The sequence below is a fragment of the Podarcis pityusensis genome, assembly GCF_964106645.2.
Source record: "Podarcis pityusensis genome assembly, chromosome: 1".
In the NCBI taxonomy this organism is placed as follows: Eukaryota; Metazoa; Chordata; class Lepidosauria; order Squamata; family Lacertidae; genus Podarcis; species Podarcis pityusensis.
In genome coordinates, this window is record NC_138028.1 from 41,969,340 (window position 1) to 41,990,589 (window position 21,250).

General features: G+C 41.7%; 1 protein-coding gene across 1 annotated transcript; it reads left to right on the forward strand.

The window, feature by feature from the left end:
* The first annotated feature begins 554 nt into the window (after positions 1–554).
* On the forward strand, positions 555–20,324 carry THBS1 (thrombospondin 1). Its single transcript, XM_080996519.1, has 22 exons — positions 555–849; positions 1,179–1,273; positions 3,048–3,622; positions 4,192–4,267; positions 4,488–4,684; positions 5,330–5,458; positions 5,995–6,088; positions 6,811–6,984; positions 7,401–7,577; positions 8,153–8,326; positions 8,670–8,797; positions 8,897–9,049; positions 9,926–10,144; positions 10,583–10,690; positions 11,151–11,310; positions 11,749–11,867; positions 13,952–14,186; positions 14,704–14,931; positions 15,434–15,705; positions 16,560–16,657; positions 16,787–16,926; positions 17,792–20,324. The coding sequence occupies exons 2-22, from the start codon at positions 1,207–1,209 to the stop codon at positions 17,797–17,799; spliced, it is 3,531 nt and encodes a 1,176-aa protein (XP_080852645.1). The 5' UTR covers positions 555–849; positions 1,179–1,206; the 3' UTR covers positions 17,800–20,324.
* The last annotated feature ends 926 nt before the right edge of the window (positions 20,325–21,250 follow it).

A 21,250-nucleotide genomic window follows, 5' to 3' on the forward strand; every position in this document is an offset into this window, starting at 1 on the left:
TCAGAGAGAAGGGAAGGAATGAGCAGAGGTGGCCTCTGGTGCTTCCTTAGATACTACGCCTTGGCCCAATCCTTCCCCCACCCCAGAAGAAGGACCCGATCTGCCCTTCTTGCTCACCCCGCCTTTCGTTGCCCACACAAGAAAGAGAGAGAGAGAGAGAGAGATGCCCAACAGCCCGCAGCGAGGATTAGCAGGTCTCTAACTGTGCCTGCGCTCCGTATCTTGCATAAATGTTACAGTGGGAATCCCCGCTCTAAGGCAATCAGCATCCCATTGATGGCAGGGACAAAACGCCCCATTGATCCGGGCAGGATCTTTCCCACCCACCCACCTTCCTCGCGCCTATCTCCCCCACTTCCTTTTGCATTTTTGCGAGGGGTGTGTGTGTGTGTGTGTGTGTGTGTGTGTGTGTCTGACTTGTTGTGAGGTAACTGGATAAACACCAGCCCGCTTCCTGCCCGGCGGCTGCTGATTGGCTCTTGGGATTCTCAGGAATGCGAGCGACCCCTTAAAGGCGAGCGAAGCTCCTGCAGCAGCTCCAGTGCAAGCTGCCAGGAGTGAGAGCCAAGGGGAACCTGCGAGGGCTGCAGGCAACTGATCACCCGTTACAATCCAAGGATCCCTCGTTCTCTCTCGGACTGCTCCAGGGCCGGGGAGAGAGAGACCTGGGCTGAGGGGCATTGCTCGCTTGGGCTCCACACAGCCAGAGGCGCTAACGAAACCCAACTAAGGGCCATATCGGAAAGTCCGAGAGCTTCGCAAGGATATTTATCTCTCTCGGCTGGGTTACTACAAGAGATATTTCCTCTTGGGGCTGGTTACTTCTTCGGATTCCTTACTTCTACAAAGGTAAGTGCTGAAGAGCCAGCTTTCCTCTTGCAAGTTTGCAGTAATATTTCGAATGCTCAAAAGCGAATATTAAACTACTATGGATGATTTTGTTTTGAAGCATGCATCTTTCCCGCTCTCTTTTCCTTCACTTTTCATCCTCCCTTCGTCTTCCCCCCCTGTATTTTTGGTTTCTCTCCCGTCTTTGTATATCGTCTCCACCCCCCTCCTATCTTTTGCACACCTTGCCTCCCAGCCCGATTCCTTTCTGTCCGCCGCTAAGCTAACGCGGGTGTTTGGCCCGAAACCTTTGGAGTGACCAGGCTGCGGTTTCCCTTTCTTGTTTCAAGGTCGCTCCTTTGGGTCGAGATCCGTACCATGGAGTTACCGGGCGGCCTCTTTCTCCTCCTGATGCTGGGGGTCTGCGCAACGAACCGAATTCCAGGTAATCCGAATTTCGGGGGCGCGGAGCGGGAGGGCGGGGGGATGGCAGCCACTTCAGCCTAGATTTGGCGGGGAGAGGTCACTCGTGCCTTGTTAATAATATTATTTAAAGGTCGGGCTGGGACCTTTATAGTGGCGTTGGTTTTCGAAGAGTAGCCCGGCTACTTCTCTAAGGCGAGCGGGACTTCGGATTGGTGGCTGTGGGCAGCGATCCCTTGCGTCCTATTGGGTGGATTCGCGGCTTCTGGGGCGGTTATCGCACTGGAGCAGTTGTGTTGCGAGGATAGCAAGCGTTGGCGTTTCACAGAGGTCTTCTCCGGGCAGTAGGCAATGTCCTTGGTAGAGCCTATGCCCTGCACGCAGCAGGTCCCGGGTTTGTTTGCTGACAGGGGTGCCTGAAACTCTGGAGCGTAGAGCCCCTGCCAGTCAGTGTAGACAACGCTGGACTCTTGACTCGGTTTAAGGCAGCTTCCTAGGTTCTTAGGCTGTGTTGACTGACGTGACTAAACTTCGGAAGAAACTCCGGAGCCTTGCCTGAGCCCCTCACCTTTCCCCCCCTCGGGCACCCGAAAGGAGGAGTTTTGTTTCCCCCTGCTGGGCGCGGAGTCTCGTGAGGCCGGCCAATAGCGCGGCGGACGTGGCTCCGGAGAGCGCTTGGGTGCCCTCTGCTCCCTCCCCCCGGGCCGCTTCTCCTCTGAGGGCTCGCAGCTTGGCGGGCTCGCTCCTGTGCGCCGAGGAGAGTGAGGCGGTTTGGCGCCTGGAGGGGGGGAGGGAGGGAGGCGCTTTCCCTCAGCGCTCGCTTTCCTGTAGGTGGCTCACACAAACCCTTGTGGGACGCTCCGGACCAGACACACGAGCGGGGCCGGGAGGGGAGGGCAGGGGGAGGAAGCCGCAGACGTGCAGAGAACGGGGTGAATTGATTTCAAAGAAGAGAGGCACCTTCGGGTCCCTGGACGTCTTCTCTCCACGTACATGTGTGTGTTCAGGCAAAGCACGTAGGACTTTTTAATGATTATTACTTCACCTCTTCCAAGGCTTAGTCCTGGCACTGGGCCCGGGCTCTGAGCTGAGCCCTGCACTGTTCAAATGCCTTGCCTGAGGGCATGCCCGACCCCTTTCCCCAAGCTGCTTTGTAGCTTCTGTGAGTCAGCTGTCTCTCTTTACCTGGAAGCCTGCACAACTGCCTTCCCACCTCCCGATGTAGCCCAGAGCTCATTCCTTCTTCAGTTCTTCCCCTCACACAGTCTCCTGGCATTTGCCCTCTTCTCTCGACAGGCTCCCATTGTATATCTCTTTCCAGTTTGCCTCAGCCAGAGCCCCTTGAGAGGGCAAGGAAGGCGAGGAGAACTCCTGGAACCTACCTCACCAGGAAATTCCTGGTTTTCCAGGGTAGCTGGTCATGGATTGAAAGAGCTCTTTGCTCTCTTAGACCCTGAAGTTCAGCCAGTGAGGCAAAAGTGTGTGAGAAACTGGCTGGAACCATTGCAGCCTCTCCTCCATCACTGCTAACCTCCTGCAGAGCCTGGAGACTGTGGCAGGGAGTTGCTCTGGGACTGGGGATGGCATAGATACTGAGAAGCAGATCACAGCTATTTGTTTCCTGGGAGCTGAATATTTTCTCTGGAAAGTCTGGCCATGATAAGTTCCTTTGACTCACCTCCATACAATCCTGCTCCCGGCTTGTGATATTCAGTCCACGCTTTCACTTTCTCTCTCAACCTTTTGACAGAAGCCGATAATCAGTGTTTTCTGTTTCTTTCTCTTTCTCCTGCCAGAAAATGGTGATGATGACAGTGTTTTCGATCTGTTTGAGTTGATTGGTTTTAGTCGCAAGGGAGCTCGCAAGGCACTAGGGGTGCATCCAGTCAAGGGACCCGAGACATCCAGCCCTGCCTACCGCATTGATGATGCCAACCGTATCCCTGCTGTTCCTGACTACAAATTCCAAGACATTCTTGATGCCATCCAAGCTGAGAAGGGCTTCATCCTGTTAGCAAACCTTCGCCCAATGAAGAAGATCCCTGGCACGCTGCTGGCTGTGGAGCGCAAAGACAGCTCTGGCTATGTCTTCAAGTTGGTGTTGAATGGCAAGGCTAAAACCTTGGACCTGAGTGTCTTCCCCAAGGAGGGCAACCAGAGTCTGGTGTCGGTGGAGGAAGTTGAGTTACCCAACGCACAGTGGAACAACATCACCCTCCTAGTCCAGGAAGATCAGGCTCAGCTCTACGTGGGCTGTGAGAAGCTGATGAATGTTGAGCTGGAAATCCCTATTCAGAACATCCTCACCAGGGACCTGGCCAGCAGCGCCAGACTCCGCATTGCCAAAGGGGGAGTCAATGACAACTTCCAGGTAAGATGCCTTTATTGTGGTAGCAGGTTTGTGAGTTTATCTCAGGGATCTGACTTCATTCTGCTAGGAAGCAAAAGTGAAGCAACAGGTTTCAAAGACGGAGATATTTCTTTCCCCTGATCTTTATCTGTCATTAAAAAAGAAGCATCTGCCCTTGGGGTTAGAGAAAAAGAGAGGGTTTTTTTTTACTTTCTGCCCCAGATGCAAAAATATCTACCATTCCTTTCAAATGTGAGGTTTAAATCACCTGCAAGTCTCATATTTACATTAACAATTGATCCTTGTCCATGAAAAAGACAATGTGAAGGAGAGGAATTTTATAGTTAGCTACCATTCTGACTATATGGGTGTTTCTTTACATTTGCATTACAAATCTAGCTTCTTTTAGCTTCATGTGCAAAAATCTCCTCATTTTTAGCACATAGAACAAGTCTTTATTCAATAATCACTCCACTTAAATTGGGAAGTTTGTATCAATTGTAAATAGAATATTTTGAAAATGTATTTTTTTGGCAATGCTACCCTCCCATTTTTCATCAAAAGCTGACAATAAATGCATTGTTTTTAAGGGAATGCTGCAGAACGTGAGGTTTGTGTTTGGAACCACAGTGGAAGCCATCCTGAGAAACAAAGGCTGTGAAAGCTGTAAGTCTGCAATATGTCTCCAAATTTGCTGACTTATTAAAGATATGTATTTGATGTATGTGAAAGAACAGTGAGAGAAGTTTCATCACACAGTAAACTGCAAAGCATTGTAAACTAAGAAACTTCTGTTACAAAGTACTATGTATTTTTTAGTCTACTCTCTAATTCTGTGAGATTATATATCTCTATAATATGTATGCCCCTTTCCCTTTTGTTTTAGCCACCAGAAGAGTTATTATATTGGACAATCCCATGAATGGCTCCCGTCCAGCCATCCGTACTAACTACATTGGCCATAAAACAAAAGACATCCAGGCAATCTGTGGATTCTCCTGTGATGAACTAAACAATGTGTTTATAGAATTGCAAAGTCTGCGTGCCCTGGTTACAACACTTAAAGATTCAGTCAGCAAAATGGTGAGTGGCTGTTAAATACACAATAATGAAACAGGGACAATGGGTTTCTAAGGGCTCCTTGACACATACAAGCCACCAGCTGCTTATATTCTGCAAACAAACAATTGCATGTAACAGAAGGCAGGCTTGTAAACAGACACTCCCCTGTGGTGATTAAGAATCTCCCTCAGGGGACCAGGCAGGGAACTTCATCACCAAGCTGTTTGTATGTCACAGACTGACTAACTTAAGTGTGGACCGACATAAGTAGATACTACGAACAGCAGCCATTTCTAGCATGGAGGTGACTGTTTCTACAGTGACCAAAGTCACAGAAATGGCAGCTGCAGGCAGCATTCATGAGTAGACTATTTTACCTTGAAAACCTCCCTTATGGTCCCACACATGGGACCCAACTGAGAAAATAAATGGCTAACTTGCATGTATGAACTGATCCATGCAGCATGATCTTGTCCCATGTTTCTTTGAAGCGAGCCACACACTAGTCAAGTGTAAGTGCCTATGGTTTCCACCTAAGTGCCCTTATTTGGAAGCAGGATTCATTAAAATTAATGGGGCTGAGTATAATTTGTTGAAGTAATTTCTTTACTCTTTAAGTGTGAAATTCAGATTGATCTAAATCCACTTTAAAACTTTCTTTTTCAGGATGGTATTTTTCAGGAAGTGGGTGCTACTCGGTATAGGACCAGTCCTGGAGTATGCATCCATAATGATGTTATGTACCAAAACACAGCTGAGTGGACAACAGATAGTTGTACTACATGTACTTGCCAGGTAAAGACTCCTTACTGTTAATATAATTTGTGAGTATTTGATTTACCATGGGGAAGGCTGGAGTGCGTTTTTGGATGGTTGATATGTGCAAGGACACTCTGAAGGCTGCATCTGCACACACTTTGAGCATTCCCGTGTCCAGGTAAACACCTGAACATATCTGGGAACATTAGTCCATTGAATTCTGAGTTAAAAGAACCTCAGGCTGAAAAGGTGCTGATTCTCTGGCAAGAGGAGGGGCTGTTTATTTTTTCTCTCTCTCATAGGGATTATTTTTTTAATGTGAATTGAACTGTGGTTCTTTATATATTGCTGGCACCTGATACGATCTTAAGATTTTGTTAGCCTCTAAAATTACTTTAAAGAACAGGGTGGGAAAGTGGGGGTGTGAGACTGTTTCACAGAATTAGAATTAATATCTAGATTGGTCCAAAATATCTTTGAGAAACATCTCTGATGTAATTCTAGCATTAAGCAATTCTGAGGTGAAAGAGTAAATTTTCATACGTTTGTCAATATTGTCTTTCCTTATTTAGAACTCTGTTGTTATGTGCCATAAAGTATCTTGCCCTCTCATGCCTTGTTCCAATGCCACCGTTCCTGATGGAGAATGCTGCCCACGATGTTGGCGTAAGTAGTTTAGGCTCCTTAACATTTTCAACTACTTGGTTCCACTAGAAGCTGTGTTGTAAAATATACCGCTATGGCAGCAAATATACTATAGTTAAGTTGCTGGGCAGGGTTTGCACATAACACTACACCATGGTTTAATAAACCATAGTTTAATATGTCATTACTTTGGGTTGTGTGCAGGCTAGGCCATTGTTTTCATGAAGTTTAATGAACAAGAAATAGAGGTAGGTTAGAAGCTATTTGATTAAAAAAATGTTTCAGTGCAGAACAGTGTGTTTTAATGAGATAAATGGAGTGAAAAATTATGAGTCATGGGGGTGTGTAGAGTGTGTGTCTGAACTTAAAAATACTTAGTTTATCTTTTGGTTACAATTTTATTAATGTTGTTAATATTGTTTTATAGAATAGCAAATCATTCCAGCATTTATAATCATATAATATGACTTTTGCTTCAATTTTGATGTTTAGTTTATTTTTTAGTTGTTGCTTTGTTAACGTTTTATAGATTGTAATTGTTTTACTGATGCTCTGTTAATTATTATTTATGATGTATGCTGTATTTGTGGTCTATTATGTTCTATCATGTTATTGTTTTTTATTGTTTGTAAGCTGCTTTGGAATTCATTTGAATGAAAAGCGGCATAGAAATATAATAAATCAAACACGTGATAGAAAATTTATTGCATAGGATTTAAATAGGGAATTGCTTCTTTTTACAGCCAGTGACTATGCAGACGACATTTGGTCTCCTTGGTCTGAATGGACTACCTGCTCTGTGACCTGTGGCAATGGCATTCAACAGAGAGGTCGCTCTTGTGATAGAATCAACCATCGCTGTGAAGGCTCTTCTGTACAAACACGAATTTGCAATATGCAGGAATGTGATAAGAGATGTAAGCATTTCATTTCTTTACTTTGAAAACAATGCAACCTGTTCTTGTCCTGAGCTTGCAATATGTTGAGAAATTCTGATTAATACTTCATGCTAGCACTATTAAGTTGCTTGCAAATTGCCAATTGCTGACAAAAGGAGCTGATAAGATAGTTGACTGCTGTAATTAATTACTGTGTAAATCATTGTTCAATTACTGTGTAAATTATTGCTTATCTTGACATGCACAGCATCAAGTGTAATGACTCTCAGTACCAAGTGTGTACCATTGCCATCTTTCTATTATTGCAATATGTTGGTTTCTTACTTGAATTGAATTTCAGCAATTCTATATTGCCGCTAGTGCCAGAAGAAAGCTACAAATCGCTTAAAAGAGCTTTAATCCTCATAGTTGGTAACAGCTGTGTCTGTTTATAGTCAAACAGGATGGTGCCTGGAGCCACTGGTCCCCTTGGTCTTCCTGTTCTGTTACTTGTGGAACTGGAGTGATCACTAGAATCCGGCTGTGCAACTCTCCACTGCCTCAGATGAATGGCAGAGAGTGTGAGGGAGAGGCAAGAGAAAACCAACCATGCCAGAAAGATCCTTGCCCAAGTAAGTTTAGTCTTAAAAGATGAGTGTTCTGTGCAATAATTTTTTCCCCAATACTCCATTGCTTGTTATATAGGTGAATAGTGTATAGCTAAGGTATGGCATTGGATGCCATAAGATAAGTGGTACCCACCAACCTGGATGGCTCTGGAAGAGTTTAGACTAATTCACAGAGTATAAGGCTTTCAATGACTATTAGCCATGCTGCCTGGGTTCTGCTTCCACTGTTGCAGGCAGTATGCCCCTTAATACTAGTTGCTGGGAATCACAAGTGTGGAGGGTGCTGTTGCAGTTAGATCTGGCTCATGGCCTTTCTACAGCAATTGGCTGGCCACTGTGAGACCAGGATTCTTAACTACATTGCTTTGGCCTGATCCAGCAGGGCATTTCTTACGTGAAATCTGCTGAGATGGCACTTCCCCACCCCACCCCACCCTTTTTTAAAGGAACATCACAGCCTGAATTTTTCAACATCTAGATTTGTTTGTGATTAGGCATATGAAGGTACCAAGGGCAGTTGTGCTCTGTTCCCTGGATGCTAATAGTTGTGTGTTTTTTTTAAATCATTTTTTCTTTAGTAAATGGTAACTGGGGACCATGGTCACCATGGGACACCTGTCCAGTTACCTGCGGAGGGGGCCTTCAGCAGCGCGGTCGTCTCTGCAACAATCCTGCACCCCAGTATGGAGGGAAGGATTGTATTGGTGATGCTAAGGACACCCAGATCTGCAACAAGCAGGATTGCCCAATTGGTGAGTAATGACCTATTTTGAAGTATAAAATGGTGTTTGGTAGCTCTGCTCTGTCATCTTCAGAAGGATGTAACTATTTGTCTAAGTTTTCCCATTGGAAAAAATATATATCGAGATACAGCCACATCTTGGCTGTATGCTGGACAAAGCTGTTCATATTTCTTAATTGTGTAATTTAGAGTAGAAAATGATAAGAACAACCAGTGCAAAGAAAGTCAAATTAAAACTGAGCTGATTTTTAAAAACACAGAAGAGTATTTGTTAAATTTATCTACCTTGCTCGCCACCATTGCCCTGCACGAGGCTAATAACATTCTGGAATGTCACCTTTATCCTCTCTCAGATGGGTGCCTGTCTAACCCTTGCTTTGCGGGAACTACATGTACTAGTTTTCCTGATGGTTCCTGGAAATGTGGTGCCTGTCCTGCTGGCTATCGTGGAAATGGAATTAAATGCAAAGATATTGATGAGGTAAGACGACTGGAATTGCTTATTTATATAAAATGTAGGACTGAACTGTAAGTAAACCTACAGCTAATTTTCCCTCCGTCACCTTCTTTCATATTCCAGTGTCAAGAGGTCCCAGATGCCTGCTTTGTCCTTGGTGGAGTCCACAGGTGTGAGAATACTGAGCCTGGATACCATTGCCAACCTTGCCCACCACGCTTTTCTGGACCACAGCCCTTTGGTCGAGGTGTGGAGAATGCAATAGCAAACAAGCAGGTACTGCCAAAATATGAAAAGGTCCCTGCTCCTAAAACCTCGCCCCTCTCCTTTTGCATTTATAAGACATGCCCAGGAGAGGGAAAAGAACAAGTTCAATACATTATTCTAGAAATTCAAGTTGCTCTGATAGGAGAGTATGCATATATTTAACACCTGAAAAGAATTCTAGGGTGAATTCACACTATTGCATTCCACCACGTGATTTTGCTCACAGATCTGCATGGATAACGTGAATCAGAGAAAAAACATCATTACCATGATCATAGCTGTACTTTCCTAGCAGCCACAACAATGAAAGAAATGGGGCCTGGCCTGTACAGCCTAGTTCATGCCAGTTTTTATGCATAACATAGACTGGCTCCAAGGACAACGTATCTATACTATGTGTTTCAATTAAATTAGTTTAGAATGAATGCTTCTAAAATCTTGAAAGCAATAGCATCAAGACATGGTAGCTTTAAGCATATTCTTCCACACTTCCATCTTCAGATATTGCTATAATTAAAGGCTTGGATCCTAGCTTTTCCACCTCTTCCCTCTGCAGTCCTCCATAACGCTTGCAAAATTGCTCATGGGGGTGATGGACCTTGGGAATGATGTGGGGTGTGGTCTGGGGCCCTGTAGATGGATTTGAAATAAATAAACATTCTCTGTATGTGAACACATCCAAGCCTAAGCTAGTAACTAACATATAGAAATGCACATAGGATGCCTTGTTCTTTTAAAACAAAAGCCATAATTGGCTACTGTATCCATGGAGAAGTATTCTCTTTTTTTAAAAGGCTTCCATGTGTTGCTATCTCAAAATAACAAAATGATAGACACATTTCTTGCATGTAATCTTAATTTTCTTGTGTCCATTTGGTCTCTTAGGTCTGTAAACCACGTGACCCATGTAAGGATGGAACTCATGACTGCAATAAGAATGCCAAGTGCACTTACCTTGGCCACTTCAGTGACCCTATGTATCGCTGTGAATGTAAGCCAGGCTATGCTGGTAATGGCATTATCTGTGGAGAAGACACAGACTTAGATGGATGGCCAAATACAAACCTGCCCTGCGTTGCCAATGCTACCTACCACTGCAGTAAAGTAAGCCAGTTTCTACATATTCACTCTCTCTCTCTCTCTCACTCACTCACACACACTTTAGAGCCCTGAATGAATGTACGCACCACGAACATTTGAACAATAATATCCATACCTTAAAAGAAATAAAAAACTGTCAGTTAGTGTACCTGAGTCAAATGCTTATGCATAAATTTGTTGAAATAACACCTGTGTCGGATTATGGTTCATACATAGCTTTTAGAGTTGCCTAATTTGGACAATCTGAAATGTCCTGGGAAAATTTCTGTTTCATCTTTAGTTTTCATGATAAATTAGAGTAGATACTGTTGAGTATATTTGAATGGTACTATGGACTGACACCATTAAAAACAAAATCTAGGAAATATAATCTTACAATCTGAGCACCTGGATATGTTGTATTTAAAGGTGGATAGTAAATAATTGTTTCTTTTTCTGCAGGATAACTGTCCCAACCTTCCCAATTCTGGGCAAGAAGACTATGATAAGGATGGAATTGGTGATGCTTGTGATAATGATGATGACAATGACAACATTGTAGATGACAGAGTAAGTCTCGCGGAAACAGTCCTGTTTCATTTTTGCCCCATACCTGGGGGCTATTTGCAGAACTTCAGCTTGGCAGTCACTGTAGGAAATTGCAGGCACTGATATTTTGGAATGTATTTAAAGAGAAGCACAGTAAAGTATTATCAGAGTTTTGTATTTTCAACAGCTGTAGGGATCCCATGCTTTAAAAGGCCTGAGATTTACTTGGTACTTCAGATTATAGCATCATTCTGCTTCAGCAAGTAGACAGGAATATTCCAGAGCACAGGGGACTGGCCTTAGCTTCTCTTTCAGCTCCCTCTGTCACACTGTCCATATGGATATCGTCCTATCAATGCCTTTGCTTACTGCCTTTATTCAAATAAATATAGTCAACAAATTTCTTATAAATCTAAAATTGCATGCATGCTTGTATGTTTATGTTTTTTAACATGGCTTCTTTATTTTCTTTCTTCTACAGGACAACTGCCCATTCATCTACAACCCACAACAATATGACTATGATAGGGATGACGTTGGTGATCGCTGTGATAATTGCCCATACAATCACAACCCAGATCAGATAGACACTGATAACAATGGAGAAGGAGACGCGTGTGCTGTGGATATTGATGGAGATGGTACGGTTTTGTTGTTTATCTTTTTCTACCCCCCCCCCGCCCCATCACCACACACTTTCTTAGTAATCTACAAGTTGCCCAAATTCAACTGCTGATATGAAATCTTGCTCACTGTATGGACCAAATATGTTGTACATTGAGAGCTGTAGAAAGTTGCTCTATACAAGTCTGGATCCAACCCTGTATTATCAGCATGTTTCAGCACTAGTCGTACTTGGATTGTAGCTCTTCCATGAACAAGCGGCCTGCCACATGATTGCTAACTATTGTGTTAGTTCTAACAGTGTTAATATACGATACTAGACAGATCTACCTTTAACTTGGTTTCCTTTAGTTATTTCCTTTTAGTTACTAGCTTCATTTGGTCCCACTATATGTGTGTACTATTTAGACATGTTACCAAGGTCACTAAAATATCTAAACTATTTGTATTTTTAGGCATTCTTAATGAAAGAGACAACTGCCAGTATGTATATAATGTGGACCAGAAGGATACAGATTTGGATGGTGTTGGAGATCAGTGTGACAACTGTCCTATGGAACACAATCCAGATCAGGTCAGCTTAATTCTTTGGCCTATAAATGTACATGGACATTCAGTTTTTATTAACTCTTTGATATCTGCTATTTATCACACACACACACACACCTGCAATATATGTCAGTTGGCAGCCTAATGAGGAATACACAATTGTTTATAACTGGGACTTGTGTGGAAAGCCTTGATTTCTTTTTTAAAAAATGCATGAGGCATTCAAGTGCATAAATCATTTCTTTATGTCATGTTAGATGCAGTATCTTTTACTAATAGAAAAACCACATGGATAACCATGAGTAGCTTAAGTTCATTAATTTCAGAGGTTCTACTCTGAGTAGAATACCACCCATTATGGTTTGGAATTACTGTAGAAAGCATACATTCTGTACTAGAGCACATCAGCTAGTAGCATTAGTACCAAATGGGAAAAAGATCTCTGGTATCATCACAGTGATATTTTATTAAATACAGGCTGGTTAAGATAAAGGAACCTGCACAGCGCTACAGCATGGCACTCTCATGTTTCAGATATTTAGCATTAAAGCAGAACATGTGCTGAACAATGAAGGGTGTGTTTGCAAGGAATGTATATCCATGACACAAGATGTCCTGAGGCCAAGAGGGCAGTGAATTTAGATTCACATAAACAAACACACACAAAATGCTTTGCTAAGGACAAAAGTTAAAGCTATATAGAATGCTAACATCACAAAGTTGTTTTCTCCACTATTAGAAAAGCTGAAAGGCATATCCCACCATAAATATATATAACCTAATTAAACTTTGCCTGTTTAAAGGCTTGGAAATAAGAGGGAAGCCCAACCCATCCCATTTAATTTGATCTAATGCAGCAATGGGTGAAGCTTGTGCAGTCATGTCATGTACAAGGCAGTAGGATTAATAGCTTCAGGGGCATACCTTGGATGCTTGAGTGGTCTCGGCAAAATTGGAGGAATCTAGATCTGTTTTTCATGTTACCCTGTGGGCAGTGTTGGCTAAAAGGATGCTTACAATAAAAGAATCTGTTTTTAATGTCCCTGTACTTCTGCTAGACTATTTTTTTTAATGAAAGGGTTCTCTCCAAAGTAGTGTATAGCAGACCACAGTGACAATGGACTGCAAGTATTCTTGAAGTGCTGAGTGTCTCAAGTGACTCATTTTAAGTTGCAGAAAATGCCCCTCTTCAGCTAGCAGCTAATGTGATCAGTTGATTTTTGGGTGACTATATTTCTCAGTGGACCATCAGCCAAACCTGCAGTAACACGAAGCTGGATAACTTAGGGCAATCTGATTAATATTGTAGTCTGCATCTAGAGGTCTTAGGGCCATATTTCAGAAAGTAAGCAGCCTGATGTACTATTTGCAGTTTGCATGTACTTTTATATCATGACACTTCTAAAAGAATGTTCAAGCATTTAATCAGTATGTGGCAAAAAACATTATGGTGGATATTACCTTAACAGTGGGTCATTACTGTACAACAGTAGCCTTAACACAGCCATAGCAGTGAGGTAAATAGAAAATATTCATCCAGTTATACAGCATTAGTACCCAGAAGGTACAAAGTGCACAATAAAGCAGAAAGTGGCGCTTTTATCTCATCTGAAAAAGTAAACAAACAAGAGATTAACACATTCTGGCATGGAAATTACATGGAAATTCCTGCCAAGTAAAAGCAGAAACCACACCATTCTCTCAGGCCCTGGTGCTTTGAGGAATACATTTAAGCAATAAGATGTCTGAAGATAACCCAAAACAAGTTGGGACAGGTGGTTTTCTTTCTTTTTTTGTCTGTGGACATTAACATTAGCAAATTACAAGTGTGCAATAGCTGTCCTACCAGCATACAAAGAGAGCTCCTGTGCCTGCCAACCTGTTAGTTCACTTCAATAAAGCTCCATGCATGCAAGGACTGCCTGTGCAGAGCTGTTCCCTCCACTGGCATGATAGCCAGCTGGAGTCCTGACCATTGGAACTTCACTAGCAAGAAGCCACTGGATGGGCCAAGACAGTCTAAATTAGTAGGAATCTTTTTAAGATAATTCTAGTTGGTACCCTTTTTAAAATGCTTTACTTGAACATGTTCGTCCATTTTCCTTTCAGACGGATTCTGACTCTGACCGCATAGGAGACAAATGCGATAGCAACCAGGACATTGACGAAGATGGCCATCAAAATAATCTTGATAACTGTCCCTATGTGCCCAATGCAAACCAAGCTGACCATGACAAGGATGGAAAAGGCGATGCCTGTGATCACGATGACGATAATGATGGCATCCCTGATGACAAAGACAATTGTAGACTGGTTGCCAACCCAGACCAACTTGACTCTGATGGTAAGAAAAATTATTCACTGTCAACTTCTCTAACTATACTAGAAGGGATTGTCTAGCATTAAATTAAACACACAGTGTAATGTTTAATCATCCTTTTAAGGGGGGGAAATCCTTAATGGAAGAAAACATATCCTGCTTGTTCAGATGGAGTAGCTCCATGTGAATGGATCTACACATTTCACTGAAATGCTGTAAGAGGGTGTTTATTGAGCAGACAGGGGAGCCTTTGGAGATTTGGGCCTGGAACTGTATTTTAAAAGGGATATAGATGGAGAGAGAAAAGTTGTTTAAGGGAATTATCAAATGTGCACTTTGGATGGCATTTGTTAGTGTAACTAGTATAATAGTTATTGATGTCAAGTAATGGTGGTTTCGGTAGCACAGTTAAAATCTTGGATTAATTACATTAGATATTTTACTACTGCCAATCTGAAATGCACATTTCATTTTTAAACTCTCACATATTTTTTATTTCTCTCCCACTCCTCCACCATTTCCTTTCTTTCTCTTGGGCTAGGTGATGGACGTGGAGATGCATGCAAAGATGACTTTGACCAAGACAAGGTGCTGGACATTCACGACATCTGCCCTGAGAATGTTGACATCAGTGAGACAGATTTTCGCCGATTTCAGATGGTTCCCCTGGATCCTAAGGGCACATCTCAGAACGATCCTAATTGGGTTGTTCGTCACCAAGGCAAAGAACTGGTTCAGACTGTCAACTGTGATCCTGGACTTGCAGTTGGTGAGCAGTTGATTTGGGGTTTTCCTTTCTGTGTTTACTGTAGAAAGTGTCATCTGTCTCTGGATGATAACTATTCACTTAAAGGCTCAGCTGAAAGTACACACAATACTTGCTTGCATAATATAATTTAGCAAGTGGTTCACTTACATTCAGATTCTAAGGTCTCCATCACTCCATAGTGGTGTAGCCCTAAGCCAGCCAGCCTGCCTGCCTGCCTCTGTGACAGCAGAGCAGCAAAGGCAATAGGTTGTGGTCCTACCTATCTGCTACGTCCACTATGACTTCAAAGCAAATATTTCCATATCCCAAAGAGTCACATGAAAACCTGTGGCCAAAGGACAATAAATCAAAGAAGTCTTGTGGTAGAATCTCTAAATACAGTACTTCACACCAGTGAGCCTTTGGAAGAGGCTGAGGCCTTAATTAATCATAGGGGGAACTGACTATTCTTGCAGTTTAAGAAAGACTAAAAATCTCTCCTTTTTTTCTCTCTTTCACTCAGGCTATGATGAATTTAATGCTGTTGATTTCAGTGGCACATTCTTCATTAATACAGAAAGGGATGATGATTACGCTGGCTTTGTGTTTGGTTATCAGTCCAGCAGCCGTTTTTATGTAGTCATGTGGAAGCAAATCACCCAGTCTTACTGGGATCCAACACCAACCAAAGCTCAGGGATATTCCGGTCTTGCTATCAAAGTAGTGAACTCCACCACAGGTCCTGGAGAACACCTCCGTAATGCACTGTGGCACACTGGAAATACTCCTGGACAGGTAAGAGATTGTTTCTGTTAATAAATAAAACCTTCCTTTCTGCAGTCCTTGGACTATTATTATTGTAGAAAGAAAAATCAGATTTGAAGAATGATATTAAATAACAATGTAAGATAAGAACGCACAAGTCTCTTTCAAAAGTATTGTGCACAACAGGATTAATGTAAACTAACTTTCTGCATTCAATTCAGTAGAGGAGGGTTGTACCCAACTAAGCCATTCTCTGAGCAGGCCCACTAAACTCAATGAACTTTAGTTAGTCATGTCCATTTGTTTCAGTGATATGACTTAATTGGATTCAGTCCTTGGTGTTTACATCTGTCACTGCTGATTCACACATTATGTTTGTCCACAAGAGAATGCTCATTTTGACACAAATATATACTGTATGAATAAGCTCTCAGAATTCCATTTAGTACCAACGGGATTTTCTTTGAACAATTCAATTAACAGCATCATACATTCACTTAAGGCTTTTTCAAATGTAGTAAGTGGGTGGAACAGGAAGAGCAATGTTTGTGTTTCCTGTATCTTTAGCTTCAGGCACCTCCCTCAGAGGACAAAATGCACAACCTGCCCACAGAGTGGGAGGCCTGCAAATATTTCTGCTCTGTATTCAATCAATGCTTATGACAGGTAGAAACAGAAAGAACAGGAAGCCCGAGGCCATTGGGCATGCTATTCATCCCCCTTTGCCATGTCAATTCAATCTTTATTACAGTCTAAGACCAGACAACAGAAATCACAACACATACAAATATATGTCTGAAATTGCATTCCAAGCATACAATTGATTTCAAAGACTTGTACCAGCATAATGGCATGTGTAATTTAACTACGTATTTACTTTTCAGGTGCGGACCCTGTGGCATGACCCTCATCATATAGGCTGGAAAGATTTCACCGCCTACAGATGGCGTCTGAGTCACAGACCAAAGACTGGCTACATTAGGTAAGCTTTGCAAAGTTTCTAAAACAACTTTAAAAGGACAAATACAATTTGGCAATAGCTAATTTTATAGTTGCAGAATAAGCATTCTATATCATGGCTGTGGTTAATTACTGTTTCTCTTTACTGCAGAGTTGTAATGTTTGAAGGAAAGAAGATCATGGCTGATTCTGGACCAATCTATGATAAAACCTATGCTGGTGGTCGTTTAGGATTATTTGTCTTCTCTCAAGAAATGGTGTTCTTCTCAGATCTTAAATATGAGTGCAAAGGTAAGAATCCATATTTCCGAAGCTGAGTTTGTTTTCCTGAAATTACTGGTGAAATATCACCATCACTTTAGCTTTACACATTCAAAATGTTTTGATTAAAGTAAAGAAATCTGTAACTCTTTGGCTACAACCCTTGGAAAAGGGGAAATATTGTATTTAATATCAAGAGTGATGTAAAAATATTTACGGCACACAAGGTTTGCCATTGAAAATAGAACTGTTGAATTTGAATCTATATTCAACAGCCGCTAGGTAAAGGTAAAGGTACCCCTGCCCATTAGGTCCAGCTGCGGACAACTCTGGAGTTGCGGGCTCATCTCGCTCTATAGGCTGAGGGAGCCGGCGCTTGTCCATAGACAGCTTCTGGGTCATGTGGCCAATATGACTAAACCGCTTCTGATGAACCAGAGCAGCGCACGGAAACACTGTTTACTGCTCCCACCGGAGCGGTACCTATTTATCTACTTGCATTTGACGTGCTTTCGAACTGCTAGGTTGGCAGGAGCTGGGACAGAGCAACGGGAGCTCACCCCGTCGGAGGGATTCAAACCGCTGACCTTCTGATCGTCAAGCCCTAGGCTCTGTGGTTTAGACCACAGCGCCACCTGTGTCCCTTTCAACAGCCTCTAGTGATATGCAAAAATTAAGTCACTTTATCAGAGCTAGATAGCTGTGTTGCATGGGTAGCCACTTCATAAAAAAGCTTGGAGCAATTCAGCTACACATCTGACATTTTGAAAGGGAAACGTGCAGTTACTATTTAAGTTGCAAAACAGACAATTGAATAGCTAATTGTAGCTGCTTAATTACTAATGTATCAGTGTAAACAGAGTGACAAATTACTATTTTTCCTTTCTTCTTGCAGATCCGTGATCACAATGGCAGTTGATACAGAAATTATTTTGAAATGCATTGCACCTTCTGAGAAGTTTAGTTTCTACAAACCCTGGGACCATTTTTTTTAATCGCTCTTCACTTTCTTCTGCCTTTACAAAATAGACTCAAAATACATGATCTGCCTCAAGAGAATGCTTTTGAGAGAGAGAAAACAGCAAAGTACACTTCATTTCTGACCTCTGTTGGCACAGAAGAAAACAAATGTATTTTGTGAATAAGAACATTCCTTGCCTCAGGAGCAAATAGTCACTTCTGTAAGAAAGGCATTTGTGTAGCTGGGCATTGTCACTGCCTCTCTTTAACTGGAGGTCCAACGGAGTAGCACTTTTGTAATAAGACTATCTTTATGCTGTGTTGTGGACTACTTAAAAATGAAATATATACTTCAGCTTGTGGGAGATGAGAGTGACAGGAAAGAGACTAGCAGAAGTTGGAGGCAAATGCCTCACTCTCTGAAAGGGGACTATTCTCCCTGGGGTTTACATCTTAATTGGAGGGACTGTTACATATCTGACTAATAGCCTGATCCTCTGCATGTTTGCTCCTATGCAAGTCCCAATGAGAGTTACTCCCACATAAGAATGCATAGGATTACAGCCTAAATCTTTTTCAGTTAATAAGGAACTACTTTGCTTGATTACATCGGAAAACTAGCTGGCTAGCCCCAGGCAGCATTAACAAATGTTAAAATTCAGTTGTGGGGTAAGAGGGGTAACAATATTGGCACATTGGATTACACCAGTTTAGTGAGAAAGGGGATGCAGAGGAACAGAGGGGGAAAGCAAGTTTACATGTGCCAATGCATGATAACAAACATGCACAGGTTTGATACCAGCAACAGGCAGTGCAGATGTAGCAAGAACACTGAAGTGCCAAAGAGCACTTTCAGCTCAACTTAGCACTTGTATTGGCCTTCAAGGAACTATGTTTTTTTTCTTATATTATGGTTACAAAGGCACAAAAGATGACAAACACAATTAAAATACAAAATTCTTTTCTACAAAATGCAATGGACTTTTTTTTAAAAAAAACAACGTTTTTAAAGCATTGATTTTTGTAGAACTGTAGATAAAGAAAATGTAAAATATTTATTTTTACCTATCCTGTCTGTCATGAATAAGAAAGGACTCTAGATTAAAACAGTAAAACAATGCGTCAAGACTATCCACATAATTTTGCAATGTCTCCATGACTGTAAGATTGTAAATACAGGTTATTTATTGTTCTATAGTGAATCTAGACAGTAGTGTGTGAAGATATTTTAGCTGTAAAGAGCAGGTTTTCCAGAAGCAATGTGGGGCACAGCAAAATGAAAAATTAAAAAAAGCAGTGGGAGAGGGGGAGGTTGGGTTTTTGTTTTGTTATCAGTGTGTTCTTCTTTCTTCCTCTGTACAAGACAACTGGCAAAGGAGCCTAGTAGGGCTACCCTACTGCTGCATTGCCAAACCACAAAAATATTTAAATATTGATTGCCCAGATCTCTCCTGTCGGAGAGGTAATAGCTTTCTATTAACACTGGCCATAATCCGCTGTCAGTCCGTACTCTTCTCATTTCAGAGGGATTTGCATGAGAGATGCTATCAATGGATTGTTGCCTTTATCACCTTTGTTATACTTGTATGTTGCTAGTGCATTCTATCGGTCCATGTGTCAAACAAAGAAGAAAATCCCTGTCCTAGGGAAGAGGCAGACTAAAGGAAGAAATGGCATAAGAATGTTTGATTTTGCAGATCGCACACCTCAGATACCAGCGTGTGGTTGCTGGAGCATAAGTGCCTCACAGGTGGGATTTCAGGAGCAATTTTTTTAATTAAGAAAGACTGCTCGTGGTATAAGGGGCAGCAAAACTTTTATCTACGAGCCTCTTCTTACTAAGAAAAAAAGAATGTCAAAGGTGAAAGTTTATGTACAAATATTACCTCATTGTTGTGTGACTGAGAAAAGGAAGAGAGAGAAAAACCTTTGGATCAAGCAGAGTTTAAATATCTAACGAAATTTAAAGCTACTGTAGTATTAAGGAGAAACAAAAGATTGCAAGCTGTATATAGTCAAGATTGTTTGTTTTTTTTGCAGAATTACATATTCCCAGTAAGAAAACAGCATTGAAGCAATGCTGAGAACAATTTGTGATACTGTGTTCAATGGTTTCACCCCCTGTCATCTTGCATACCATTCCTTGTATTTGTATAAATTATTGTTTTCATTACTGTTGGAATAGTTAATCTTCTGTTTGTGTAGATATGCTATTTAAATAATTTATCATGAAATGCTACCTGTAGAGCTAGTGTTTCTATTTTTATAAAACATTTGCACACTGAATTGAAGAATTGTTTTGTTTCCCATCCCCTGTGTTGTTGCTCTTAGTATGTTTTTTTTTCTAAAAATGAGCATATTTTGTACACATGTTTAACCATTTTACAACTTAAAAGCTGTGTAAATTGTACAATAATGTTTCTTACATACAAGAAACAATAAACAAATACAAAAATCTATATTTACAACCTCTGGGGTTAGTTTCATGTGTTCCATCCTCCTACTGATGTTATAAAACCTGCCACTCAGTTCTCCCTGCCTTTGTTCCATTTCAATCAGCTATCCTCTTGGCAAGAAAGCTGTGTACTTTTTTACCTTCCATTCCAATAAACTGTTAGTGAAAAATGTCATAAAGAAAGCATACCTTTACCTTCTAATACCTAAGGGACTCCACAAAGTTGTACTCATAGCAGTCCCTACCCTTTGCATAGTTTCATTAACACAATATTCAATCTTGACCACCTGTAACCTGCCCCCCTCAGCCTCCTACATGGGCTCCACTTTTTTAAAAAAGTTATTTCCGAATTCTCACTGTTGCATCCTCCTCTGTTCACAATGCACTTACATAGCTTTGACTCGAGACTGAGAAGCAAAACCATCTTTTTAGAAATAAACAAAATGGCTGCAACTTACCCGCTTGAGGATGGTTCGTGACACATCAGCAGAAGGCATTTACCTTAATAGGATTCTGTGATCTCCATTAATACCCAAAAGCTCATTAATATCTCTAGGATGCATCAAGGGAGCTGCAGAAGAACTGTATGTACATTGGAGTGAGCTACTTTTACTAGGACCTACCTTTAAATGGTTTGTAAGGCTTAGTCAGAGATTTGGGAAGGGATAAATAAGGTACTATTTTATCAGCTTCTTTCCTTCTGAAGGGTTCTGTGAATAGTTAAAAAGGCTTTCAAATGTGTAACATATTTTCTGTAGAGTTGCTAAGTATCAGCAGGCCCTTTGAGTGAAAAAGGGGGAAACTCGAACTTCTATTGTTGATCCACCTCATCTCATCACTCTGACTTGTAACGTAGATGCACTGCTGGATTAATTGTTGAGCCTGGAAGAAGATTTCTCTCAAATGCAGGCCTAATGTCTTTGAAGAGGGACGCGGGTG